At 43.3% G+C, this 26,601-nt stretch overlaps 1 protein-coding gene across 1 annotated transcript in view; it reads right to left on the bottom strand.

Moving 5' to 3' along the window:
- SNTG2 (syntrophin gamma 2) overlaps positions 1–26,601 on the bottom strand; it is a 234,370-nt gene that overhangs the window by 44,142 nt on the left and 163,627 nt on the right. The window contains exons 11-14 of the mRNA XM_053588494.1: positions 26,444–26,482; positions 20,750–20,866; positions 12,453–12,524; positions 5,406–5,612 (exon numbers count right to left, since the gene is read on the bottom strand). Of these exons, the coding sequence (XP_053444469.1) occupies positions 5,406–5,612; positions 12,453–12,524; positions 20,750–20,866; positions 26,444–26,482 (435 nt within the window). The remainder of the gene's footprint in view (positions 1–5,405; positions 5,613–12,452; positions 12,525–20,749; positions 20,867–26,443; positions 26,483–26,601) is intronic.

Genomic DNA, 26,601 nt, shown 5'->3' with positions numbered 1-26,601 from the left:
GAGGGGAGATGAGGGGGCCCTGCTGCCTGGGAAGGCAGAGGAAGGAGCCAGCAGGTGGGGCGGATGCCCCTGGGCCCTGGCGGAAAACACAGGGAACAGAGTCTCCCAAAGTCCCCAGAGAGGAGCCACTGTGCCGGCCACTGGACCAGCTCCGCGGGATGGCAGGGCTCTGGCCTACAGGACTGGAAGACGACAGCTGTGTCCTCTGTTCTCAGAGCGAGGGGCGTTTGCCATGGCAGCCACAGAGAACTGATGCAGACATAGAGGTGTTTGCCCCTCTGCCTGTCACCTCTGCCATTAAATTTTCCTGTGACTTTCAGCAAATTCATCCCTTCTTTTGCTCTCAAAAGTTGGCTGAAAATAATACGATTTTCTTAACCTTGTCCTTGGAAAAATTGCTTTCTCCTTTTTCCCTTCATACCTACATTTTCCAAATAGTTCCACAGGAACTATTTATGTTGGATAAATGCAGCTACAATTCGAGTTATGGCTCCTGTGTGAAAACCCACCAGGAGTGGGAGCCCCACATCAGACGTCCCTGAGTCACCCAGCCTCCCCGGGGGGTGCTGACTCCACCCTGCTTTTCCATGTCAGGACCTGTTGGCGTTTATCACACTCACAAGCACAACTGATAAAACTGCTCCAGGCGGGTGTTACCACACCGCTCTCAGGGACCTAACCAGGAGGTCATGTGCAGCTGTTGGCTGCGGATGTCTGAGTGTGAACATTCACAGTCGTAACCATCGGCCTTCACAGAGGTTCACATAATGCTGCCACACACTTGTTAGAAACAAAACTTAGATCTTTAACCAAGTTTGTAATGAATGCATTGAATAACTTTAATATAGAGTCATTCATGAAGTCATCGAAAGTCATACTTTAGGGAGGTTTTAAACAAATGAACAATAACTTAAAGGAAAATCTCGATTTTAACATGAATTTAGATGAGTCTCCACAGCATTGAGAAGCCCCCAGTGTCTGTCCTCTCAGGGACAGGGAAACACTCAGAGGGATAAGATGGGTCCCTACGAAGGACAAACCGTCCTAAGCCATTTGTGCAATTCGTGTGTCTTTAAGGGAAACAAAACCTTTGAATCAGCACAAGCCGCACAATTAGATTGATGGTTTTAACCTAAAATAGTCCCACTGCCAAACCACATCTGAAAACAACCAGGTAAATTAGAATTGCAATAAGGTTTCTGTACAGAATAAAAATCATCTAACACTTAATTGTGTCATTAAACTGGAGCTTCTGGTAAAAGACTAATAATTACCTCTTAATGACCCCATAAATCTGTTCTAACCTAAGCTCTGTTTAATGTTTCATTTGGCTTCCTCTTACGTTTTCTTGGTTTATAACTTTTGTTCAGGAGAAACAATAAGACGTACTTATATTTTTTATTGTATGTCAGATTCCACACGGTAACACAAAACCTCTCATTAACAGTAGTGAGAGTTTTTTTAGATATAACTCAAGGCTGAGATTTCTTAAAAATGTATCTAGAAAATTAATTTAAGTATTTAAGGAAATTATGTTTTACATATTTCAATGAGAACTGCTTCATAAATGTCAATTAATTAAATTTTATAATGTCATTCAAAGACGTAACATAGTAATCATGTTAGAAATAAATAAGCCAATAATTAGACAGGTTGAGTAACTTATTCAAGGTTATTGTCCCAGCTCCTTACAAACTGAAAAAGCAAACGGACAGCTGGTGTCCACCTCTGTCTTCTCTCCCTTGTACACACACGTATCTAGTTACGCTGTACTGAAAATATTCCGTCTCATAATTTTGCTATCTGTGATGCCCACATAACAGCAGCCCTGGGGCCAGGATGGTGAGGAGGGTCCTTCTGGACCCTGGGGACAGGGGGCGGCCACTGGCCACTGGAAGGCAGCACCTGCCAGCCCAGCTCCTCCTCTGAGAGCCTTTCAGAGCACAGCGGGCAGAGAAGCCCCATGGAGCGAGCTGGAGGAAACTTCTCTTATTACATAAAATAGCATCAACCATCCCAAGAAACCAGACATAAAGGAAAGAGCAACCAAAGCAGCCCACACATTAAACTTTAATTCCCTCCCTTATCTGCTGAAAATACGTTCCAAGCCCCCCAGTGGATGCCTGGAACTGAGGATAGCGTCGGATCCTACATCCATAAGGAAGTGTAACTTGTAAGAGTCTAACAACAATGCCTAATAGAAAACAGAGCAGCAGGGCGGCGCCTGTGGCTCAGTGGGTAGGGTGCAGGCCTGAGGGTGGTGGGTTCAAGCCCAGCCCTGGCCAACCTGCAACAAAAAAATAGCCGGGCGTTGTGGTGGGCACCTGTAGTCCCAGCTACTCGGGAGGCTGAGGCAGGAGAATCGCCTACGCCCAGGAGTTGGAGGTTGCTGTGAGCTGTGTGAGGCCACGGTGCTCTACCGAGGGCGATAAAGTGACACTCTGTCTCTACAGAAAAAAAAAAAAGAAAACAGAGCAGCAGGGACAGGTACCACCATCTCTTCTCTTGTGCTTTGGGGCCGTGACCAAGGACAGTGAGGGTCACTGGAGCACAGGGATGCAACGCCATGATTGTCGACCTGATCATGAGACGGCTGCAAAGTGAGTGGCTGGTGGGCGGCACAGACGTATGGACACGCTGGACAAAGGGGCAACCCATGTCCTGGCAGGATGGGGCGGGACAGGGCAGGACAGGGCAGGATGGAGCAGGACGGAGCAGGACGGGGCGGGACAGGGCAGGGCAGGGAAGGACGGGGCGGGACAGGGCAGGATGGCAAGAGGCCTCATCACACTGCTCAGACGGTGCACAATTTACAACTCATGAATTGATTATTTCTGGAATTTTTCATTTAATATTTTTGGACCATGATTGGCCACCAGTAGCTGAATCCACAGAAAGCAAAACCATGAATGGAAGAAAAAGTATCCGATGTACTCAGCCCTACTATGAAACTAATTTATGGCTTTCACATGAAAGCTATAACCCAGTTATAACCTAAGAATAGGGGGAAGGGGGAAAGGAAGGGGAGGGGGGAGGTGGGCAGAGGGAGGGTGATTGGTGGGATTACACCTGCCGTGCATCTTACAAGGGTACATGTGAAACTTAGTAAATGTGGAATGTAAATGTCTTAACACAATAACTAAGAAAATGCCAGGAAGGCTACATTAACCAGTGTGATGAAAATGTGTCAAACGGTCTATAAAACCAGTGTATGGTGCCCCATGATTGCATTAATGTACACAGCTATGATTTAATTAAAAAAAAAAAAAAAGCAAAACCATGGAAAAAGGGGAGCTACCGAATGTCCTGCTTACATAAAGACTCGTGTCTTCACTTGGGCTTGTTTGCACCTGTCTTTGATGACTTCCTAACAAACATTGGTTCTGGTTTTCAGGAAGAGTCTACAAGAACAGAAGTGAGAAAAAAGAGCTGGTGTCCCTGGAATGAGTGAGGAATCAGGAAATCTGAAGACGGAGGGGTTGGCGGAGGCGCCTCTGTGTTAGGTGACACTGTCCACACCGCCCTTCATGATGCCTGTGGAGGTTGGTGTGGACAGTGGCTGATAGGCCCGTTATGCTGTTGAGCTGCCAAAGAATGAGATTGTTTGTGCACTCTGACTAATCAGGTCAGGTTCCCGTTATGTCTCAACATTTGTTCACAGGAAAGTGTCCTCAGTTAATTGCAAAATGTGCTGATTAACTGATGGCATTCCATACATCCTCGTGTTAGTGATGTTATTTGTGAACGTAAGGCATGTTGCTGAATGCCACCAGCCCACCCTCAGATCTTCTGTGCTGTCAAGCGGCCCCTCAGCCTCCCGGTTCAGTTCTCTCTGCCAGGCGGGCATTGTCCCTCCACCCTTCTTGTGCAAATAGCAATGGTGCTTAAACAGGATGAACTGCCTCCTCCAGGAGAGAGGTCTGACTATTAAAGCTCCATCCTGCCACCCCAGCCCTTTTCTGAACAAGGGCAGCACTGAACCTGGTAAGGTCCGTGCAGGTGAGGTCCTGTTCTCTCAGATGCCCCAAGAACTCGCAACCTGGCAGGATCCAGGCACTCGCTCTGCTGCAGCTGAGTACCTGGTGAATGCTACAGAGTTATCCTAGTCAGGACATCTTCCCCTAGTTGTCTTCCCCTTAAACCAGACTGAAGAGCCACCTGACCTCGGCACCTAGTCTGGGCGGCTGCAGGGAATCTCTCTACTCTGCTAAAGGAGGGCTGCTATTACCAGGAGTGTCACACAGGGTCCACCTCTTCTCTCGTTCTGTCACTTGGCCTCCTAATGACAACTCTGGGTTGCTCTATGTCATTACACGTTTGATTATGTCCCGGACATGAGAGATTCTACAGCTAGTAGCTTCACTTCTGGTGGGTCACGTTCTGTGATGGCTAAATGGGTTGGATGTCTCGATATAAAGGTTAACACAAGCAGCAGGAATCAACCATAATTCCAGCTTACGAAGCCCAATGCAAGGAGAAAACTGCATCCCCGTGAGAAAGGGAAGGAGTGTTGACACAGTGTCCATGAGCCTCGGGGCCAGTGCGGGTCCCTGGGCATGATATAGACACCTGCTGCTGTTAGGCGCTCCCAGGAGCCCTACACGTCCTGACAACACGAGTGAGAGATAAACAGCAGCGGCATGTTCACATTTAAAATACACTTTTTATAAGTGTCCGTCTTTAATCCCTAAGTTCACATGCTGGGAGTTGTGGACGCTCGGTCAGGGGTGAGTCCAGAACGCCAGTGTGGAGGGAGCCTCCTCTGTGACACGCTGCTTCATCGACTTGCTGCCATTCTAATATCCAGCAGCAGTGCGTTTCCCGTGTGAAGGGATCATCCCGCTATTTACCATAATGAGGATCATAATACATTTTCCCCTCTCCATTCAGACAACATACATTCAAATTTGTGAGTAATTTATTTGCTGTTATCAAGAAGAGAAAAGCAATTCAGACATGAAAGCTATTTTGAACTATTAAGATTGAGACGAAGGGCCATTAAGTGCTTTACATTTTGCAAACACCCAGCTAACATCACCACACACATTTGTTTGTGAGCTGGGTGTTTCGTCTCCCGTAATGCTGCCTCTGCCAAGTTTTGCCACTGATCAGGAATTCGAGGGTGGTGTCAGTTGAGTCTCTACCTGGAAGGCTGGTCAGCCCTTTTCCTCACATTAAATGCAAATGTAGATGCACAATACTCTGCCTCACTTGCCACACAAGAGCCAGTGTTATCTACCAAGCACAAAGTTCATTTTGACATCATGACTCAGATAAAAATGCTTACCTTTTCAACACTTGGTGTTTTCCTGAAATAAGCTATTATATGTAAGATGCACTCTAATTACTAGGTTTTAGGCATTCCAAGGACGTCTGTGATGAGAAAAGAGTGAGTTCCTGCTTACCCCAGTTCTGTGAACTTCCATGAACGTCGCTTTTTGGAATGACTTCTCCCACACCACCAGCTCACTGCCAAGTTCCACGTTGAAAAAGTGACTCTTCCCGTGGCCTGCTATGATGCTGAAACAATATGGCCTCTGGTCCTCAAAGTCAAGGTTGTGAAGCCCCAGATACAAGTTAGCTTGTAACCAGCAGTCGTCTGTAAGCCAGAACTGAGAAACAGGGCATGGCTTGAAAATAGGTCTGAATCAGAAGGAAGGCCATGTCCAGACCGTGGACAACACCCCCACTCCAGTCAGGGGGCCCCTGGAAACTGGGAGTGGGGTGGGGTTAGCCCAGCAGCCTCCTGGCCATACCTGCAGGCAAACTCGGGACATAGCTGGAGTGGACATGGGGCCATAATATTTGTAAATGAATTGTGTCCAACTCATAATTATCTGTGTCTTTCTTTTAAAATACTTCTGACCACAACTTTTTTAAAAGTCTAATTTTAAAGACAAAGATAAACATCTTCGGACATTGATGCTCATGTTTAGTGTAAAACCGACAGCGCTGACAGACAGCATTTCACCCAGCGGGGAGTTCCTACAGCACTATCAGCCTCTCCCCGGCCTTCCTACGCACATTTTCCTGAAATAGGACTTTGTTCTCAGGCTGGCACTGAAGGAGGGCAGGATGCTAAGTCACTCCAGACTTGCTCGTGTCAACCCAAAGGTCTTCACAAAATGGAACGAATATTTTAGAAATATTTTGAAAAGCCAAAGTTAAAACAAAGAAACAAACAATGACTGTTCAGTTTCTGGTGAGTAATTTAACCAGGAAGTACAAATCAACCACAGTCTGCGAATTACAGGTAGATCTGGACGACCATGGCCCCCTGATGGAGCTCCTGGCCTCCCTCCACTGCTCCTGTGATCATGAAAGCAGCAGCCTCCATTGTAGAGCCAGGTTGTCTCAAGGTCAGGCAGGGAAAGAAGGGAGCTCTCAGCCATCACCATTGCCAGGCCGATGGTGTGGAGGCAGAAACACGGGTGTGGTCTGTAGGTGCCTGGCTGCGCCTCCCTCCTGCCTCAGTGTCTGTCTGCCTCCCTGTCTCTCTCTTTCTTTCTGTCTCTCTCTGTCTCTTTGTCTCTCTATCTCTCTCTCTTCTTGGTCTCTTCTCTGTCTGTCTTTGTTCCTGTCTGGCAGCAGAGAGGGGTGGGAGTCTGCTCACCTGCTAGGTCTTTGCAGGTGATTTTCTACATTGTGAATCACTTGTGATTCACAGACAAGCCAGACACATCTCATTCACACTTAAGTTCGAGGTTCATTTCTCCAATCCACAAGGACTCAGCAGTGCCCAAATAGTTTTATTTAAAATATGTTTACATATGCTTTCTATGGATAGGCTTGTGGTGCAAGCACGATTTCCATGTCTAAGGTGGACTCCGGTGGGTGCTGAGTTCCGGATGATCCAGGGGCCCTGCTGACTTCAGACTTGGCTTTTGCAGGCTGCTGCTGGTGTTCAACCCAGAGAGCTGAGCGTTTATCCTGGCGCCCCACCCAGACACCTGCTGCCTGTGAACTGTGTGTCTATACAGGTGGTGGGTGCATGCGGCTGACACCTTTTGTACAGAAACTTCACTTTAATTTTAGAGCTCCTCAGATCATTTACCTAATCAATAGATTGGATTACATGTCAGAAACCACAAATAAAATATTGGCTTTACATCCACAAATTATTTTCACAGTCACTGAACCTAAAAATCAAAGCTTAAAAACCAAAGATCTCTGTGGAAGTGTTTCTATAGGCAGAGCATACGCACATCCACTGAAATCACAGCTGGCCCCTGAGCTCCTCGGTGGTTAGGATGCCCCTGCCCCCTGCTGAAAATATCAGTATAACTTTTGACTCCCACACTCTTAACTAGTGACAGCCTGCTGTTGACCATAAGCTCCACTAATAACATAAACAGTCAATTAACACATATTTTGTATGTATTTTATATTGTATTCTTACAGTAAAGTAAGCTAAAGAAAAGGTTAAGGAAATCATAAAGAAGAGAAAATATATTTACAGCACCGTACTGTATTTATGGATATTGTAAATTTATCTGTTACAGGGGTTCTCAAACTACAGCCTGTGGGCCACATGAGGGGGTGTGATTATATTTGTTCCTATTTTGTTTTTTACTTCAAAATAAGATATGTGCAATGTGCATAGGAATTTGTTCATAGTTTTTTTTTTTTTAACTATAGTCCCACCCTCCAACAGTCTGAGGGACAGTGAACTGGCCCCCTGTTTGAGAAATTTGAGGACCCCTGGATGGTCCCTCTGAAATGGCGGCAAATGTAGCTGCAGACCCCAAGCTACCGTGCTTGCCAGTTAACTCAGCTTCACCTGTGATGTCAGGACTTTGCTTCTAGAGAGCACTGCCAGCTTCAAGCATCACCAGGGGGCACCTTCAGATTACTAGTGGGAGCACCTCCAGCATCAGTAGAGGGAACACTCTGGAATCACTATAGGGAGCACCAATAGCATCACCAGCATCAGTTCATGTGTGTCCTGTTGTGTTATTTAAGGTTTACAACATTGCACTAAACATCACGAAAAGTATGTGAGAACTGCAGAGGTCACTTTTTAATGAAATCTGCAATTTCCTGGAAAGATGAACAGCTCATGTGGATGTGTGCAGCTCACACTTGAAGCAGGGATATCCCAACACTTGAGCTCACTGACCTGGGAACAGGGGAGGGCTGAGAATCATGACAGTGGTGGATTGTTAATTTTATGCAGCTGTTATTTACACTGCATCTTTACATTTGCTTATGTTTGGTGCATGTGTGGTTTGTGTAAGTTTTGATAAATTCTAACTTTATATATTACATTTGTTTATATAACAGATGATAGCAAATGATAAAATAGACTGGTAACCATGTAAATCACATGAATTCACGACACGCCTAACTTTAAAATTTTTTTCACTATTTTTAGGGTAAGTGGTTTATTTGTGAGATTTAGCAAATTGTCACTAATTTCCTTTTTTTCCCAATATATTGATTAAAAACTACATTTAAGCGACCAGTGTGACTCAAGCCCATGTTGTTTAAGGGTCAACCGTGTTTTTTTTTTTTTCCTGTCACTGGTGATGTGTGGGGAGCTGTGTGTCTGCACGCCCAGGTCTCATTTTGCTCCTGGAGAGTTGAGTTCAGTCTCCCTGCCCTGCTGTAACATCCCTGAACAAAGTCTGCTGGTCCGTTTAACTTCGATCAGTGCAATTTTTGCCTTCACATGACTTGAGGAAAGTCATTTGGGAATTCTTACTCTCGCTGTGGTAATTATGCAAACTGCAGCCCTCAACAATAGCTGGAAAGCACTGGGGAGACTCCTGGGAGGCGCACAGGCCCTGACGTTTCTTTTTTTTGTTTTTTAATTAAATCATAGCTGTGTACATTAATGCGATCATGGGGCACTATACACTGGTTTTATAGACCTGACGTTTCTTTGCAGGTGAAACCGAAGAGGATTTGAGGTGAGCAAACCTGGGTTTCCCCCACCCCCACCGTCAGTTTAGACTTCCGAATACTTCTCACCCACCTTGTATTTCTGAGAGGGGACTAACTAGGGAGGTACTGAAGTCCTTACCAAGGCCACCGTGGAAACTATTTTTATCACGATTCTCTGTCAAATCTACAAGCAAGTTTAATTTTCTTGAACATTTTAAGTGAACTATTTTTATGTGAGAGGAAATATCTGTTTACTTTCATATCAGATGCTGCTCACTGTGGGATGGTGCCTTTCTTATATTCTACCTGGAGGCTCTTTACAATTTATCTCATTATTGCAATCAAGGCTGATTAATGTAATTTTCTCATTTTCTTTGTGTTAACTGTGGAAATGCAGAATACTTAATTTTAAGAGTTTTGAAAAGTAATTTTTAGGGAGAAGAATGTGCCACAGAAAACAAACACCTTCAAAATTTGATTTCTGTTCTAAATAGTAATGAATATGTTTATAAATGGTAATTAGGAAAACAAATTTTAAAAGTCTATTCTAAAAAGTGCTAGTTCTTGATGCCGGCACTCTACTGTGGGCCATAAAGTGAGACTCTGTCTCTACAAAAAAAAAAAAAAAAAAGTGCTAGTTCTTATGATAATGACATTTAATTTTGAAAAATGAATTAAATGCATATAGATGCTTTTAAATTCATGTGTGCTAAAGGGTCTTTATCAACAATCAAAGCTATAATTTAAAAAACAGAGATCATTTTGTAAGATCACTACTTCAAGGCTTTAGGACATGTAGCTCACAAAACTCAATCTTTTTTTAAAAAATATTGAATGCTAGAAATTTATTATTATTGTTCACCCTATTTTAACTTTGTATTTGCTATAGCTACTCACCAGCTAATTCCATGGCTCTATAATCACTTCAGTATATTTATTATTATTTTTTATAATCTTTATTGGAAATGAGCTGGATAAAAATAGAGGTGGCCCTGAAGTTTATTGATGAACGATGTATCTGGGATACAATGACCCTTCAAAGCCATGCCAGTGTCAGCAGAACCCGGCGGACGAGGAAAGCACGGCCCTGTGCGCAGGTGGGCCGACAGACGGGGTGAAGCAGAGAAGAAGCTGGGGTTCTGTGACACGCTCTTGTGGAATTTTGATAAACGACATTCTATACATGTCACACACTACTAAGAGACACATTTTAACATGGGCTTCTTCTTTATAATTTTGAAGGTAATGCACTCATATTATAATTACAAAACAGGGAAAGATTTGAAAAAGGAAAGCAAACGTCAGCAGCAAAGCCATCACTGAGCATTAACCGTGGTTAATATTTTATTCTATCTCCTTTCAATGTACTTTTTAATGAATCTGCCTAGCAGAGTCATGTTTATTTTTATGATCACTAAATGCTTTTATTTTTACTACTGCTTGTTACATCTTGTAATAAAGAGCCACGATTTGAATTTATCAGGCCTTTCGCCTCTTTCTGTCAGAGTCAACACAAACTAAAATATGTGGGAATATGTGGTAAAATGAACTTTTTTTTAAGTTGCAAAATTTTGTTATATATAATTTAGTACACGGAACAAAAAGAATTAGAGGCAGAGTTTGTAAGATTATTATTGTTGTTTTTTTCTGTTTTGCAAAAGTGATTGCAAATGAACTTTAAAGAAATTGGAGATAAACGTATAATTTTGATGGTATTATTATGGGAATGCACCCTAAAACTCCAGATACAAATTTAAAATAAATCAACTACATACAGGGTGAGAGAATTATTTTTGAGGATATTTTTAGTTCAAGGAAACAAACCAAACTTTAGGTCAAAAATCTTTACTCCAAACTTCTCACTTGTGTTGATAATGCTCTAAGGTCAAGTTTTCAGACTAAAAGTTGTATTTTTAAAACATTTACTTTGTATATGTATTTTTATATTTTATTTTGCATAAACCTACATGAAAAAGACAGAAATGAGTTTCTTTATGCAGCACACTGCTCTCCTATACTAGAAAGCAGGGATAAACAGTAATTGTGAGCGCTGTTCTCATTTTTCAATGTAGTTAGACCTTGCAGTTAGACAGGCTGGGAAGGTGCGCACCTTGGTCCAGCCCTGGAGTATGTGGTCCGTGATTATTGTCAGGAACACACTCGCTATCCCTGCTTCTCAGCCCACCGCAGGATCTCCGCTGTGCAGGCCTGGGATTCCTGCTCTTGTACTTATGGCTGGGGTTGGGGGACTCATCTGATCGAGGCTGGGGTGCAGCCCCGCCAGCCTCATGAGTTTCTCATCCTCTACAGACTGGTGGTCACAAGGCTGTGCTCTGTAACCTCAGAGACCAAATCTCACACACGTGCCTCACAGGTCTTGGTCACGTCCCAGCCGAGAACATCCCATGGGCCAATCTCTCATCAGCCAGACATGGATGGGAATACTTTGCCTGCCCCTCCATGGGGCAGGCTGGGGGGGTGAATACTTTGCCAGCAGTGATTTTAGGTCACTTAGTGACCATGAGTGATTTTCATTTCTTTCTTGTACCCTTTCAGGTTCAACATTCCAATTTCTTTGTATAATTTTGTGTTGTAAAGAATGTTCTATAAAACTTGAGGTCTGCTAAGACTCTTTCTCAATGACTTAACTGTGTTTCCTTACTCTGTGCAATTTGGTAGAACCTGCATTTATGTGTGCTTTATCTTTATCTCAGACATGTTGACACACAGCAATGGGGAAAGCAGGCGTTATGTGGGGCTCTCCCTGGCCAACCTGCCTCCCCACACAGTCCTCATTAGGGAGGGGTGGGGAAAGGAAGAGCAGAGAGAGGGAAGGAGGGAGGGGGATGGGGCCATGGTGTGTGCCACACCTTTTGGGGGCAAGACACGATTGCAAGAGGGACTTTGCCTAACAAATGCAATCATTGTAACCTGGTTTCTTGTACCCTCAATTAATCCCCAACAATAAAAAAATAAAATAAAGTGCACAGCGCAAGCCAGCCTGCTGTCCATGCTGTCCCACTGGAAACGGTGAAACTGATTTTGTACCAAAGAATTAACTACTTTAGAATCGAGCAGCTATTAATAAATCAGATTATTCTGAAAGCTTGGTATGACTATTGTGGATAAAAATTTCCCTTCCTTAAATAGGACTTCTTATTAGTTATTCTTGTCAGTCCAGGCAAGGCTTAAATAAGAAATGCTTTTAGGACACAAATTTGGATCTGATTTGCTAAAAATGACCTCAACACCTAAAGCAGCAACATCGGCAACAGAAAACTAAAGTTTGGGGAATATGCTATTATAATCGGAAGTAATAAAATGCACCTGTCACCCAACACGCACTCTCTCCCTCCCTCCCCCTTTACCCCCAACCAATCATCCATTCAGCAACAGGCTGATAAAAATGATGACCTTATTGGACAGGACGGTTGGAGGGATCCAGAAGATTTTCATGTTATTTTATTATCCCAACAGACTGTGGTGAGCAAATAATTATCTCATTCTTCAAAGTCAATGGGACGTTTTATTTACATGGAGGCATCTGAAGTGTAAAGGAGACCTACCTTGTGAACTTGAAATAACACCTCACAGAGGTTATAGATTCTCTCTGCTCGGACCCAGTCTAATGTGCTCACCTGCAAGAAACACAAAATGTATATGAGAAAATGTTCCTTTTAGTTGGAAAATCTGAACACAGACAAAAAAAATGCATTTCCACCTTAATTAAATCCTAAGCCTTCCTTAGAGAAATGGTAACACTTCACATAATGCTGTAAATTGTTACAAGTGATCATGTGTCCCTCTGTTAGTATGTGGTGTGAGTCGAAAAGAAACATTATTGACATAAGAATGTGGTAATGAGGGAACTTTATTATACATAATTGGGCATAACTTTAGGGATTCACTTTGGAATCCTCTTAGACTAAATTAAAACTAATTTTAGATTAAATTTAGAGAACTTAAGAATGAGTTTGCACATGAATGAATGAGTTTATATATTTTCTGGAATCAGACAATGGAGAGAAAATAATGTGTAGACAATCTTTTGTCCTTTAGGACTAAATTCACTAATCAATATTATTTCAGAAATGAATGAAAAATTCATTAGTTGTTCAATTTAATTGAACACATTTTTGATTGGTCTCATCTACCATCGACAACAACTATTCATGATCAAAATAATTTAAGTTTTGGATGATGATTTATGGTTTATTATCATGTTCACATACATGATCCCTGAAGTATTTTACGTAGAAAAATGTAAAATATTCAACAGTGTAAAAAAATTTGGATGTTTTAATTGTTGACATGCTTATTCTGTTGGCCAGTAAAATAACCGAAACTTCACTGTACTGCGTCTTCAAAACACTGAAATTACTATGTATTTAATCAACTGCTGACTTTCCAGGAATCATTGGATCAAACAAATTTCTCAAGCTATAAACAGTCATTTGTCACAGCCAAAATGGGAACAATGACATTAATACCACGTGGATTACCAGCATTTTTGCACCAGAGTCAACTCATTGCTACTGTGGTAAGTTCCCACCTGCTAGGTACAGTGTGGGGGTGTGTGGCTCCCTTCCTGGGGGAGGGACTGAACTGAAACCTGGACTTTGGATTTTGACTTGAAAATGCAGATAATGTAGCCTAGTCCTCTCCCTGACCTGAAATGGAAGGAAGGGAGGGAGGGAGAGAAGGAGGGAGGGAGGGAGAGAAGAAGGAAGGAAGGGAGGGAGGGAAGGGAAGACTTTAAAAGTGAGAGGGTCGACTAGAATGCTAACTCAAAGTTTATTTTTCATCTGGTACAACACTCAGGCCAGAAGAGTCATATCTAGAATTATCTAGAGATAGCTTAAGGTGTGTATTTCAGAGCTAAAAAATCAAAGACTCCAGCAGCACCTTTCTCCCGAGTGGGAGGGTGGGGTCCAGCAATGCTGATGGCGTCTGAAATGACACATCACCCTGAACTCTGGAGGGTGTCCCCAAGCCCCTTGCCCTGCACCTCCGCCTCTCTCCTGCTCTCCAGCCCCCGGCCCCCCTTGTGGCCGGTGTTCTGTGTCATAGCCCCACATAGGTGCTCCAGCGCTGTTTTATTACCAGGTAGTAAATGAGCACTGCCCACCATTTCTCACCTTCCCACGCATGACAATGCTGCTTATGTTTGGAGAATCTAAATACAAAGGGAAAAAAATCACTAAACACACTATTCAGACTCACCCTCCCTCAAGGGCTGACTTGTTGCTATAAATACACTTTATCCATATTATGGCTTTATATCCTTTCAAAATACATCAGCCCGTAATATTAGCATTTTACCACATCATTAATGTTTTTCAGAAATAAAATCGTAATGATTGTTTAGAATTTCATGTGAATTTATCGTTTTGTAGGCCTTGCCTTTGTGGGGACACCAGGACTGCTTCTGGGTTTCGCCTTCCCTACGGGCTGTGATTGCCATATTCTGATCCCTGTGTAACATCCCATCAGATGCATTTTTCTACCTTGTTATCAATATACGGTAGGGCAGCAGGTCTTTAAGTCCTGTCTGGAATTTTCTGCCTCTTCCTTTGCTCATCCCACCGTGTTCACGGCACGTCTGTTGAGCACACGCTGTCAGCTGTCAGCACACGCGCTGGACGTCATCGGCTGCCTTAGCTGCCACTTCCATCTCACTGTTCCCGTCAGTAACCACGTCTGTTCCCCTGGGAAGCTCCCCGTGCACTCCCCACTCCTGAGCTCCCAGGTCTGCTGTGCTCCCAGCCCAGGCAGGCAGGCGCCCTCCTCACACTAAGTAGGCCGCGATTCTCCCTGTCTCCACCATCATGACTGACTCGGGGAAGAGAATGAGCCTTTACCAGAGACTCAGAGATGATTTCAGACTTTTAAGATGGAACTAAAACTGTCTTTTTGAGGATTGGAAGAAAATGCGTCCACTCTGAGACCTGCTGTAAACCATGTCAGAAGCCTGTGAACGGGAATGTATCAATATTCGTATCGTAAATTAAAGAAGCAGCAGGTCTTTCTCTTCATTGCTCTTTTCTTTGTTTATCTGAATTCCACAGCTTCTTAAGACTCAGCTCAGACCCAGGCTCTGTGGCCCTTACTGACAGCTGGGTGAGTCGGGGCATCCTCCTGCCAGCCACCCACTCAGGGCACTCTCATGCTATGCTATTTAACGTTCTTTAAATGTTTAACACAAAGCCTGCCCACCTGAAAGCACGTTAGTCTTCTAGGGTGTTTGCCTTTGGAAATAGATATGTGCTGAAGCACGTATGTGGTCTAAAAAATAAATACATGAACATCCTGCTTTCCCACACTGAGTCTCTGGATGTTTGTGTTTGGTGCTTTCCTTCCTGATCTCTGCCAACCTCACATGCACCGACACAGTATGTGCTCCAAAATCTAATGTCATTCAGTCTTAGTAGGAAACTATTTATATACTTTTTCTTTAGTAAAGTAGAAACAAAAACAGCTGTCATTTCTACCTTTAATGATGTGAACTCAAAAATCTTTCCGAAAGCCTAGGAGCTGCTGAGTGACACCACACACTCCCTGGCTGGGGACACCACTGGTCCTGAGCACTCACGTCCAGAAGGCTTGGTGGGACATTCCGGGCAGACCAGCTAGGGCACCCGGGATGGGGGCCCTGGGCACCTGGCCTCATCTTGCCCTTCCTATATACTATAAAAATCTGAGACAATCTTAAGCAGTCTGTCTTCTGATTTCTTTTGGAATTTACTCAAAATTGATTTAAAAGTTTAAACCAGAAAATGCTTTTGAGATTTGCTGTCTTATTCTCACCATCACCCCCGCCCAAAAAAAAATCTGGATTTTTTTTTCCCTTTTTGTTCTCTTTAGAAAGGATTTGATGATGTTTTCAAAACATGGAGCATGACTATGAAACTTGAGGATGCCCTATACTTGTTTATAGGTGACTCAGCCTGTAACCAGGGAACCTGTAACCAGGAAATGTCTTCTCTGTCAGGTGCAAGGCCAGGTTTGCCGGAGCCAGGAAGCCCCCAGATTAGTGGAAAGTACACAGATTGCATTTTTACTATTTTATCAATAGAGAGAACTTCTATGTCAATTATCTTTGCTATAATCTCACAACCACCCTCTCTAATGGACATTAACAATAATTTATTCTCATTGTGTTTTTTTTTTTTAAGAGACAGAGTCTCACTTTGTCACCCTCTGTAGAGTGCCATAGTGTCACAGCTCACAGCAACCTCCAACTCCTGGGCCTAGGTGATTCCCTTGCCTCAGCCTCCCGAGCAGCTGGGACCACAGGCGCCCACCATACCGCCTGACCATTTTTTTTTTGTTGTCATTGCAGTTTGCCTGGGGCTGGGTTCGAACCCACCACCCTCGGTATATGGGGCTGGCGCCCCACTCACTGAGCCACAGGCGCCGCCCTATTCTCATTTTATACGGAGTATTCAGTGATGGCTCTTTAAGACACCAGAAATTTAAAATTACATAACAACATTAGAAAGTACACACATAAAACAAGTAAATTCAGGTAACTGTTAGATGGAGCCATCGAAATCCTGCCACTTTCACCTCTTCATTTCTCTTGTGCATTACTGAGTGGTACTGAACGCCATCGGAGAACAGTGGAAACCATCCAGAGCCAGGGGAACGGGCGGCTTCCTCGTCTGTGATATCAAGGACCCACCCAGACGAACATGGACATCATGTGGCCTCACAGCATGGGAGACTCCTGGGCACTGATGTCCCTGACATTTACACCGAGAACCAGCTCCTTCCTGGAACTCAAGACGCAGAGACCTGACGCTGCTCACAACACCCCTCATGCTATCTGTCCACACTTCATCCTATAAAGATGCAGCTCAGCCCAGGACACTCTCCGTCAGTCCCCAGCCCACCAGCACAGCAGGGTCTGTGTGTGCTTCATGAGCACAGCTATACTCAAAGACATTGTATATGGTGAGCAATGAACAATTTTATATTTAAACTTAAAAATTCAAATAGGAAACTTAAGTATAAGTATAAAATTATTCATTGAATCAATATAGACCTTACAGTTAAATTAAAAAGCTTTTGCACAGCTAAGGAAACAATCAACAAAGCAAATAGACAACCTAAAAAATGGAATAAGATATTTACAAGCTATATATCAACAGATAACCAGAATCTACAAGCAAATCAGCAAGAAAAAACCCAACAGCCCCATTAAAAAGTGGGCAAAAGACATAAACAAGAACTTTTCAAAAGAAGGTAGACAAATGGCCAAAAAAAAAAAAAATAAAATAAACCATACAAAAATAAGTCCAACATCACTAATCATCAGGAAGCTGCAAATCAAAACCACAATGAGGCATCACCTTATCCCTGTTAGAAGGGCTTTTATTAAAAAGTCCAAAAACAGTAGATGGTTGGCATGGACGCAGAGAGAAAGGAACACTTAGACACTGAGGTGGGACTGCAAACTAGTACAGCTTCTGTGGAAAACAGCATGGAGGTTCCTGAAAGTACCTAAAATAGACCTCCCATTTGAGCCCGCAATCCCACCAGTGGGTATTTACCCAGAGGAAGAGAAGTATTATTTTAGCAAAAGTACACTCAAATGTTTATTGTAGCACAATTCACAATTGCAAAGATGTGCAATCAGCCCAGGTGCCCATGAATTCATGAGCCGATTAACACAATGTGGTTCACGTGTACCACGGAATATTACACAGCCATGACAAAGGGGTAAGAGTCAGCAGAAATCCAGCAGGGGCTGGGGGAAGGATCAGGGCTGAGAATCTACCTAATGGCTACAGTGAACACTGTCTGGGTGACAGGATATAATGCACTTACACCCCTGACTCAAGCATTACAAATTGATACATGTCAACAAATACATGTGTACCCTATAATATTTTGAAATAAAAATTCAAATTGTGAAACTACATGTTTACTTGAGGGTAATAAAATTTTCATACTTCAGAGAACTGAGTAGCTAAATTGCCAACAGTTTTGGTTGTCCCCCAGTGGGCTGGTTGACATGCCACAGCTCAGCATTTTGGTGATGAGTGTGTAGTATCTGGTTCTGTCATGAACTACAGGTAACCGTGCTTCACGGCACAGGTGTACCTGCCTATGGACATTTCTGTAACACCCCGGCCTCATCCCAGTCCTGGGGCCTCTTCTCCTGCCGGACCCAAGTCCTGTTCTCAGATCCCAGGGTGCGGCTCCTTCCTGTGTGGACACCGCACTGGTCAATCCAGTGTGGGTGGCACAGTCCCTTATGCCAGGGCCAGACCAGCCTCATTTCACACAGGGGAAGGACCTTCAAATTAGGAAGCCAATTCTATAACTACAGTAGGGCACCAGGATGAAGATTCAGAAGCATAGCTTATAACTTGGATTCAGAAACATTAGGGCTTCTCTGAATGAGGATCTCAGAGTCACATGCAGACAGAGGCTCCCAGTTTACACCTGAGCCCTGAGGGAGAAGTCACTCAGCCATGTTTACTGACTTTTCAGGTAAGTGAGCAAATTTAAAATCAATTATGGGAGTGCCGGGGATAACTGGGAGAATAGCACTCAACATGTGGGCCTCGGCTGCACCCTAGAGACACATTTCAGGCTGGACCTGGGTGAGAACCCAGGCGCGGGGAGCAGCGCAGGCTCCAGGGTCTAATAAGGAAGTCACACCAGTCAGCAAGTGCCTATGACCTCCAGAAGCAACGTGGGGCTGTCACAGTGCTGCGTAGGGCAGGGAACCTGGAAAGGGACTCCCCAGCTCAGTTCAGCCACATCACCAAGGAGTTCTGCCCAGAGCCACCTGCCAGAAAGAAAGGGCTGGTTATCCACCACAGGGAGAATGCGCGGAAAGTGCACCCCCTTCTCAGAGATTTTAAATTCTTTGTAAGAATATTCTGGTAGTAAGAACAGTTAACACAATCCACAATCTCTTAGGAGAGGGTTTAGAATCAAGTTATCAAAAATAACTGTCAGTTGAGTACATGTATTCAGTTTTATTTACACATGCCCTTCAGACGTGAAAGAAGATTGTGAAAGAAGAGAACACAAGTGTGGACGTGGCTGCCTGATGTGTCTCTGCCATGAAAACATCTGTCTCCTCTTGTTTACACCACAGGAAGCTTGGCAGTAACTCAGTTTCTGTGGCAACACTGCGGGGCTTCAACCTCAAATCCAACACTTGTCAGTAAACCCAGTGTCCACGGCATAGCTCGCTTGATTGAAACAATAATCAAATAATGTCAGGATATAATGCAAAGGGGCTTACAGGTGCAGGGATTTCAGGACACTCTGCCTAGCTGAGCCCGGTTCGGTGAGTACTGTGTGGTGTCCGCAGCTCGGAGCGTCTGAGACATGAGAAGCCTGTAAAGAAACCTTCTCAGCTCTTTTCAGGCTGTTTTTCCAACAGTTATTGGCTTGTGGATGTTGCCAGGATTCCAGGATCCTGGAGATGCACAGAAGGCCGTGCGGCAAACACCACCCTGGGGCAGGCTGATAACGTCCATGGCAGTGCCTAGGATGCTCGGCCCTGCTCATCTTCCCCCGTGCAGGCTGGGCAAATGAGACCGGGGCTGCCTGTTTGGGGTCTCCAAGGCCTCTGAGACCACCCACACAAATATTGAAGCTCTGCTCTAAAATAGAACCAGCTCAGCCACTCAGATGTCCATCTCTAGGACTTGAATTTCAAAGCATTGGGCAGATCAGCAACAAATGTTAAAGGACCTTACTACATTTATTTTGAGGAAAAGTCAATCATTATTTATTCAAATACTTAGATACCTTTAGATGCAGTAAATTAATTTATAGTGCTGTTTTATTAAAAAAAACCTTACAATTAAATGCAATGTGGTATCTTATGTTACAACTTCAGGCAGAAAAAGTGCATTGGTGGAAACACTGGTAGAGTTTGAATGAAGTGTGTGGTTAAGGTTTCAGTGGCCTGATGTGCCTGCATGTGAGATGTGCCCAGCGGGGACCTGAGCGAGGGGCACGTAGAAACTCCCTGGAAGTATGCACAACTCTCCTGTGAATCTAATATTATTCCCAAATAGAAAGCTCACTTAAAACTATGCTGATCAATGAAAAGAAAACATGCAGTGTATTCTTGTTTTGAATGCGTGTTTTTATTTACTTTTATTGGAATAAAATTCCATCAACAGTTTATGTAACTTGTATCCAAACATTTTAGGTATCTGAAGCTATGAGGTTTGTTTTTCGTTTGTGGTTCTGATTGTCAGACTCCCCCCAAAAGTAAAATTGCCTTAATTGATAAACTTCTAGACAGATAACTCATGTTCCATGTGGTCACTGTTGGGATAATGGTGTGGGTGGGAATTGGAAAATGAACTCAGAACTAGAGCACTCAACATTAAACTTATATTTTGGGCCCCCTAAAAAAGGCTGTTTAATAAAAAACAGCCTTGGAAGATATAAGGGAAAGAACAGCTTTTTAAATAAACAGCCTTGGAAGATAGGAGGGAAAGAACAGCTTTTTAAATATCACTACTTGTTCCTTAAATTAGAAATGTCTGAAGAGGAGGCTGTGCTTTGACTATTTTGGATTCTTCAGCCATAAAGTTGATGCTCTTAAGACATGGAGCTGTTTCACCCCCAACCCCCTCCAAACAGGAGAACTCTATAATATCTTAAAGACTATTTAACGAAGAAAAATGGATTAATTTGTGCATTTGGAGTATGAAATAGGCAGTCAATCCACAAGCAGGATCCTTTCCTACCTGGCAGGTGGAGAGAATGCCAGGGCCACACATGGGCCCCTGCCTCTTCCAAACCCCGGTTCCACTGCTGTTTCTCTCGTAGGAAGACCCCGACCAGAGCCCCTGCCTGGAACCTCAGAGCTCCTTACCGGAGGAGTGCCGAAAATGTAGGCCGACGAGCCCTTCAGGGCCAGGAACTTGGATCTGAAGGTTTGGGAGGAGTCGGCTCCCTGGAGTCTCTCGTTTACCCACCCCATATGTACAACCTGCAGAGGGAAACCTTTGAAAATTAAAAACCAGGGCTTAATACGGTGCAGAGACACAGGAGCAGAGAGTTCATACACTGAGCACGCTGCGCCCCACCCACCAGCACACTCAGCTCAGGGGCCTGGGAGACATAGGGACATCTAGATCAACCTCCCACGTTGCTTCCAATCAAGTAGACACAGTAGGAATGTCTGACATCTTGAGTTAAAAACCCAGAGTTCCAAGTCAGGCCAGGCTCTGAGTACAAGCCGCTTTCTAAATGCTTTCCGTTCCCGGGAGGCCAGACCTCTCAGCTGCATTGGGGGGATGTTTGCTATAAGCAGTTTTTACAAACACAGCACCAATTCCATCCTATTAGGGTCAGTATTTCAGATTTTTTTATAAGGCTGCGATTAATATAATCTCCACTTCTACAGTGAATGTGTAAGTTGGCATATGTGGAAATAGGATTGTTTTTCTCTATAGTTCAACTTCCTAACAACAATGAAAATACAAAAAGATTCTTACAACTAGTATGAAATATTTTATCTCATGAAATAAAATGCAAACTTTAACAATCTGAAAATAATTCCAATACATAAAAATAGTAATATAATTTAAGAATTCAGTACATGAATACAAACTAATACTGAAGAAAAATCCCTAACTTACTTAAAATTCTAATGAAACATACATTTTAGAGTAATTTCGTTGGAATTTTCTCATTTTTTCATTTTTCTATTTCAAGGAAAACCAATTAATTAACATGTTCTTATGCAGTAAAAATTTTAAACAATATGAAATTAAAACAGTATTAAAAATAAGGTCTCACGTGGTCTCATCCCAGCCTCTCAAATAACGCTGACCTATGAGCTATTTCAGGGCAGGACTAGCCATGCCCAGGACGTTCCCAGGCACCTGCTCTGTGCCCCCTGTGGGAGCTGCCTGAGTGCTCTGACCCCACCAGCACAGGTGCAAGTGGGGCATCTCCTAACTCAACTTTGTACTTGATAAACCACCTGCAGTCCTCACTCGTATGCCTGATCAAAGAATTCCCAGCTGGTGAACAAACTGGATGAAACTACCAGATAGAGAACTTCGGGGAAGGCTGTTCTGCAGAGCGTGGTCACTAGGGCGGGACAGTCCGCACAACCATGGTTTTGAATGTTGGCTTAAAACCATCTGACACATTCAAGGTTGTAATTATGTCTAACCAGGCTGTTCTACATATACAGAGAGTTTTAAAGAAACCCAAATATTTGACTGGTTAATGAACTTGTAAGTTCTTAATGGGTTTACCTGGGGTCCTATGAAGCCTTAGATATCACATTGATACCATTCTTAGGTATCAATGTGATTTGATGTTAATATTACAATAACACAGGGAAATTTTATTTTGGATGTAATACTGCACACATTTAACACTGCTGAGCCTCCTTTTTTCATCACAAAATGGGACTTCTTTCATTATCTATCTTGCATAATAAGTGTGAGAACTTAATAGAATACCATAGGAAGCCCCCCGCCTTCCCCCACAGTGCTAGCAAGCAAAGGGCAAGCTACACATTGATCAGAAGGCACCAAAACCCCACAAAACCACTAAAATAGAACTTTCTTGAATGTCTTCTGGACCAATATGGCTTCAAATATACAGATTATGTAAAAACATCTAATTGATAGACCCTCTGTTTGTCTGGTTAGTTTATGTAGATGTATTTTTATTGGTTATAATACTATCATTAATACTGATGTAAAGCATAAGATGGTTCAAGTTCCATTTTTTAAAACAATACATTTTTGAGCTAATTTACCAGAAGCTTGATATTTCTAAAATAAACTTGAATACCAGGCATATTTACTTAGTTCCTAACTCACTCCTACATGATTTGTATAGTTTAAGACAGGATTTAAGTTACAGTTACAAAAAAGCAGTGAATGTCAAACATAGTGACTTTTACACAATGAGGTAAAGAATATTATCCTGACAGCTTGTTCAGAAAGATATAACACCTGCATTCCATGAAGCTGGGCACAGGGAATTAACTGGGTTTGCTAGTTAGCTTACCTTGGCACCAGAGCATATCAACAAAACCCGTTAAGAGGCACTGAATACTGGGTGAAGTTTTACGGACAGTAAACCACAGTAGTGGTAATGAGGGTGCCAGTGAGAACCTTTTTGAGCCGTTGGAGTCCTGTGTGTGCCCAGGCACAGGTGTGTCTGCTGTACTCAGGGCGGCTCAGCAGAAGACCCTTCTTTCATTGATTACCATCGGATTGTGGAGACAGAATCCCTGTGCTTGCTGCCGAGTCTGCTGTGTTGGAACTTAGTTTAAGACGGGGCTGTGACAGTCACAGACACAGGGCAAGTACAGATTCTTCCTTTGGAATGGCAGCAAAGTGCCCCTTCAGCAGATCTTAGGGACCTTACTCCAGCTCAGCACAAGTGAGCCTGCTGGTTGGGTGCACAGGGGCTGCCGGGGGAGGAGCAGGGCAGGAGCAAGGTCAGGCACCCAGGACGCCGACCACCCAGGGCCCGCCTCCCGCTCCACTCTGCCTGGCCTGTCCTCAGGGCTGGCAAAGTGTTTTGTCTGCCATTTTTCTTTCTGGTCAGTACAGTGCATGTCACTTGGTTCAACAAGAATTACACATGGAAGAGTGAACGAGACCTACTTCACTGCCCCAAATGGCCATAATACAGGTTGTTAATAATCCGAACTGGCTGTCAGCTGGAGGTGAACTTAATTAAATCCCACATGTAATTGAATTCTACCTAGGGCAATTAGCAAAGAAACGCGTTATAGCTTTGCTATGGTGGAAATACTGGCTGCTTTAGGAATTCCTTTGAGACATACCCAGTTCATAAATAATTTTAAAGGAAGCTAATTTTATCTTTTACATTATGAATTTTCTAATGGCTTTTGACATGCTCTAAAAGTGAAAATCCACTCTGAGGAACACCTTCCTGATTGCATCCCCAGAACTAAATGAAGAGAACATAATCATTATGATAAAGACAGATACTTTCATTTATTTTTCTGATGCCATTTCTGTAGGAAATTAATTTTCTTTTCTTCTGAATCAGTCAAGATAATCAGTAGCATCAATATCTCCCTAAATTAAAATCTGGGTTATTTGAGAAGCAATTTATCACGGAAACCCCCAGAGGCACTTGCTGTTGTAGCAGGATGAGCACACGTTCGGCTTTGCCTGGGACAATTCCAGATCACACCTCTTGTCTATCCTGGTGTCACCCCCAGTGGGTCTTTGTCCCCGACAATGTGCTCCAGTTACGGTCCCTACAGAGTTGAGAGTCTGCAGGCTGCGCCTTCTGTGTCACTTTTCTGTTCCTTCTCATTGCTGATTGCCAGTTTCAGCGGTTGTCAAACACCTTCTTTTCTCGTGTATTAACATATGAGTTCTTCATTACATACCAAAATCAAGAATTCATTGTTAAGAGTGAGAAAAAGAATTTTCTGTTTTTAAAGGGCCCAATGTCATAAGTCTAAACTAAAACACTTGTAAAGTATGCAGTTTGGGATAAATAAGAAATAATCCTCTACTGAAAACACATTAGGTCACCACAGGGCTTGCTCTTTACTCTTCCTCCGGAGTCAAGTTCAACACTAATATTTATTTTCAAAAATATCAATCCAAGCCCTGGAGTAAATTCAAAGTTGTGTAGAAATTCTGACGTAAATGAAGCTCAGGCTCAGATGGGGAGTTTGAAAATCATAACACCAGATAAGGGCTTTGTTGTGATTACAGCCCAGGTGTTCTTGTCATACAAAGCCGTCAAAACTGATGTCACACAAACCGGGTGTAATAGGCAACAGAATCTCATGACCAGAGAGCCGGAGGGAGGCTCACCACTGCCTGGGGTCTTGGAGGAGCTAAGCTCCCTGGAGAGCCCCCGTTGCCCTAAGCCTGTCCCTTCACTCTCTGAGTAAGTTTCTAAGCAAACCCAGACATGCCTTGACCTCCAGAGCCCTGCTCTTTCCAACTGAGAGGAAGTCCCAGTGCATCTGCAACAACCCAAGTGTTCTTCAAAAAAACCAAAAAGCTTGAGGCCTATAAACACGTCCCTGTCTAATGGGCACCATCTGTTTTCAGGGTCACACAAGGTGGGCAGGAGAAGCTGCCCCCCTGGGGGACAAACTGAGAAATAGGAATAAGAAGCTGAAACTGAGAAACAACAGCAAACACCCAGGTGCCTCCTAACGTCTTAGAAGAGCCTGATTGACTACAGGAACAATCTCATGAGACATTGTGCTAATAAAAATCCAATTTCAAAATGCTAAATTATTCATGGAGACAACAGCCATCAATTAGGTCTGTTGTGGCATCAGCCTTGATAAATAAACGGAAAGAAAATCACGTCTGGGCACCTTGGAGAGGTGCGCACGCAGCGGAGAGGCTTTACGAGCACAGAGCATAGCAGGAAAATAACATTTGATGCAGAAAATATGTAATGAAATGATATTTTAAGTATAAAAATATAAGCTGTGTCCTATATCAATTTAAACACATTTACAGAAATATCACTCACAAAAGAGCTAATTGCTCATTTAGCTGAGTATAAAACAGAAATAGTCGATGTTAAATTTAGAAAAATAAAAAAAAGTTCAATTTAGAAGAACTAGTCTTAATGTTTCTATTCTAATTTTAAAATGTTGATTAGAGGAGTTTAATTCTTTTCCAGTAAACATTTGATTGGCAGGGACCTACCCTTCTGCATGTCTTCTGTCTTGAATTCAAATATTATTTCTGAGCACTCTTTAAAGAGTACTTATAAGCACTATTTAAAGCAAACTAAACACATTTTCCTCAGTTCTCTCGAGGCTACAATGTGTGCTCCCTTAAACCTGTAAAATAAATGACTAGAAAACCAATTAATGGTAAATAGAAAGTCTGCACTTATATTGCAGCTTAAACTTTAATGTTATTAAAAAGCAAACAGAAGTGGCATAATATGATGGGTTGAATCATATTATGATTCGAACAGTCTGAGCATCACAGACAGCTCCTACGTGGATCCGGGATGTGAGTGCCCTGGGGCCAGAGACCAGCCGGGTCACCAGCTGATGGTAATGGATGGGAGGTCCTTCCTCCCGAGCGCAGGACCAGGCAGCCCTGGCTGCCAGTGAACACCCTGCCCGGATTTGGAGCTGGCAGGGTCCTGCCAAGCTGCAATAACCTCTGTTGGGTCAAAGGCCTCGTAAAAATGAAGCTTCCCATTTAAAGCTTCTAAGAAAATGACTCAGAAATGCTTGAGGAAGAAAATGCTTGAGATTTCACAGTATGCAGGTCTGTCTTCATCATAACTCTCCTCAGCTAAGACAATCACAGCCAGCTCAATGTTCAGGTCACGTCTCCTGACCCCACGGCCAGTAGATAAATTGTCCACCCCACATATGGCAAGCACAGGGGGTCAGCAGAAGGAGTACTTCTGTGGGGTTGACGTGGGTGCAGAGGCCCCAGGAGCAGTCTGGATTGTGTGCTAACGTTTGTCTACCAAAATTTCCAAATCAAATTTCAAACAAAGAAAGAGGCTGTTTTGGATACTTGTTATATTATAAAGCTAAAAGCATGAGTCCTACCTGGTCGCCCGAAGAGCAGCACTTATTTGCCATTTTCATCTGCAGACAGAGGGCAGTGAGGAATCAGTATGACAAGAATATTAATACCGTAATTTTTCATTCTGTCTAATTGACAGCTGAAATTCATTAGCCCCACACACTGTCCTTGGAAATATGAT

Source organism: Nycticebus coucang, chromosome 4 (assembly GCF_027406575.1).
Source record: "Nycticebus coucang isolate mNycCou1 chromosome 4, mNycCou1.pri, whole genome shotgun sequence".
Taxonomy (NCBI): Eukaryota; Metazoa; Chordata; class Mammalia; order Primates; family Lorisidae; genus Nycticebus; species Nycticebus coucang.
The sequence above is the reverse complement of the archived record's forward strand: the minus strand, read 5'-3'. Positions and strand labels throughout refer to the sequence as shown.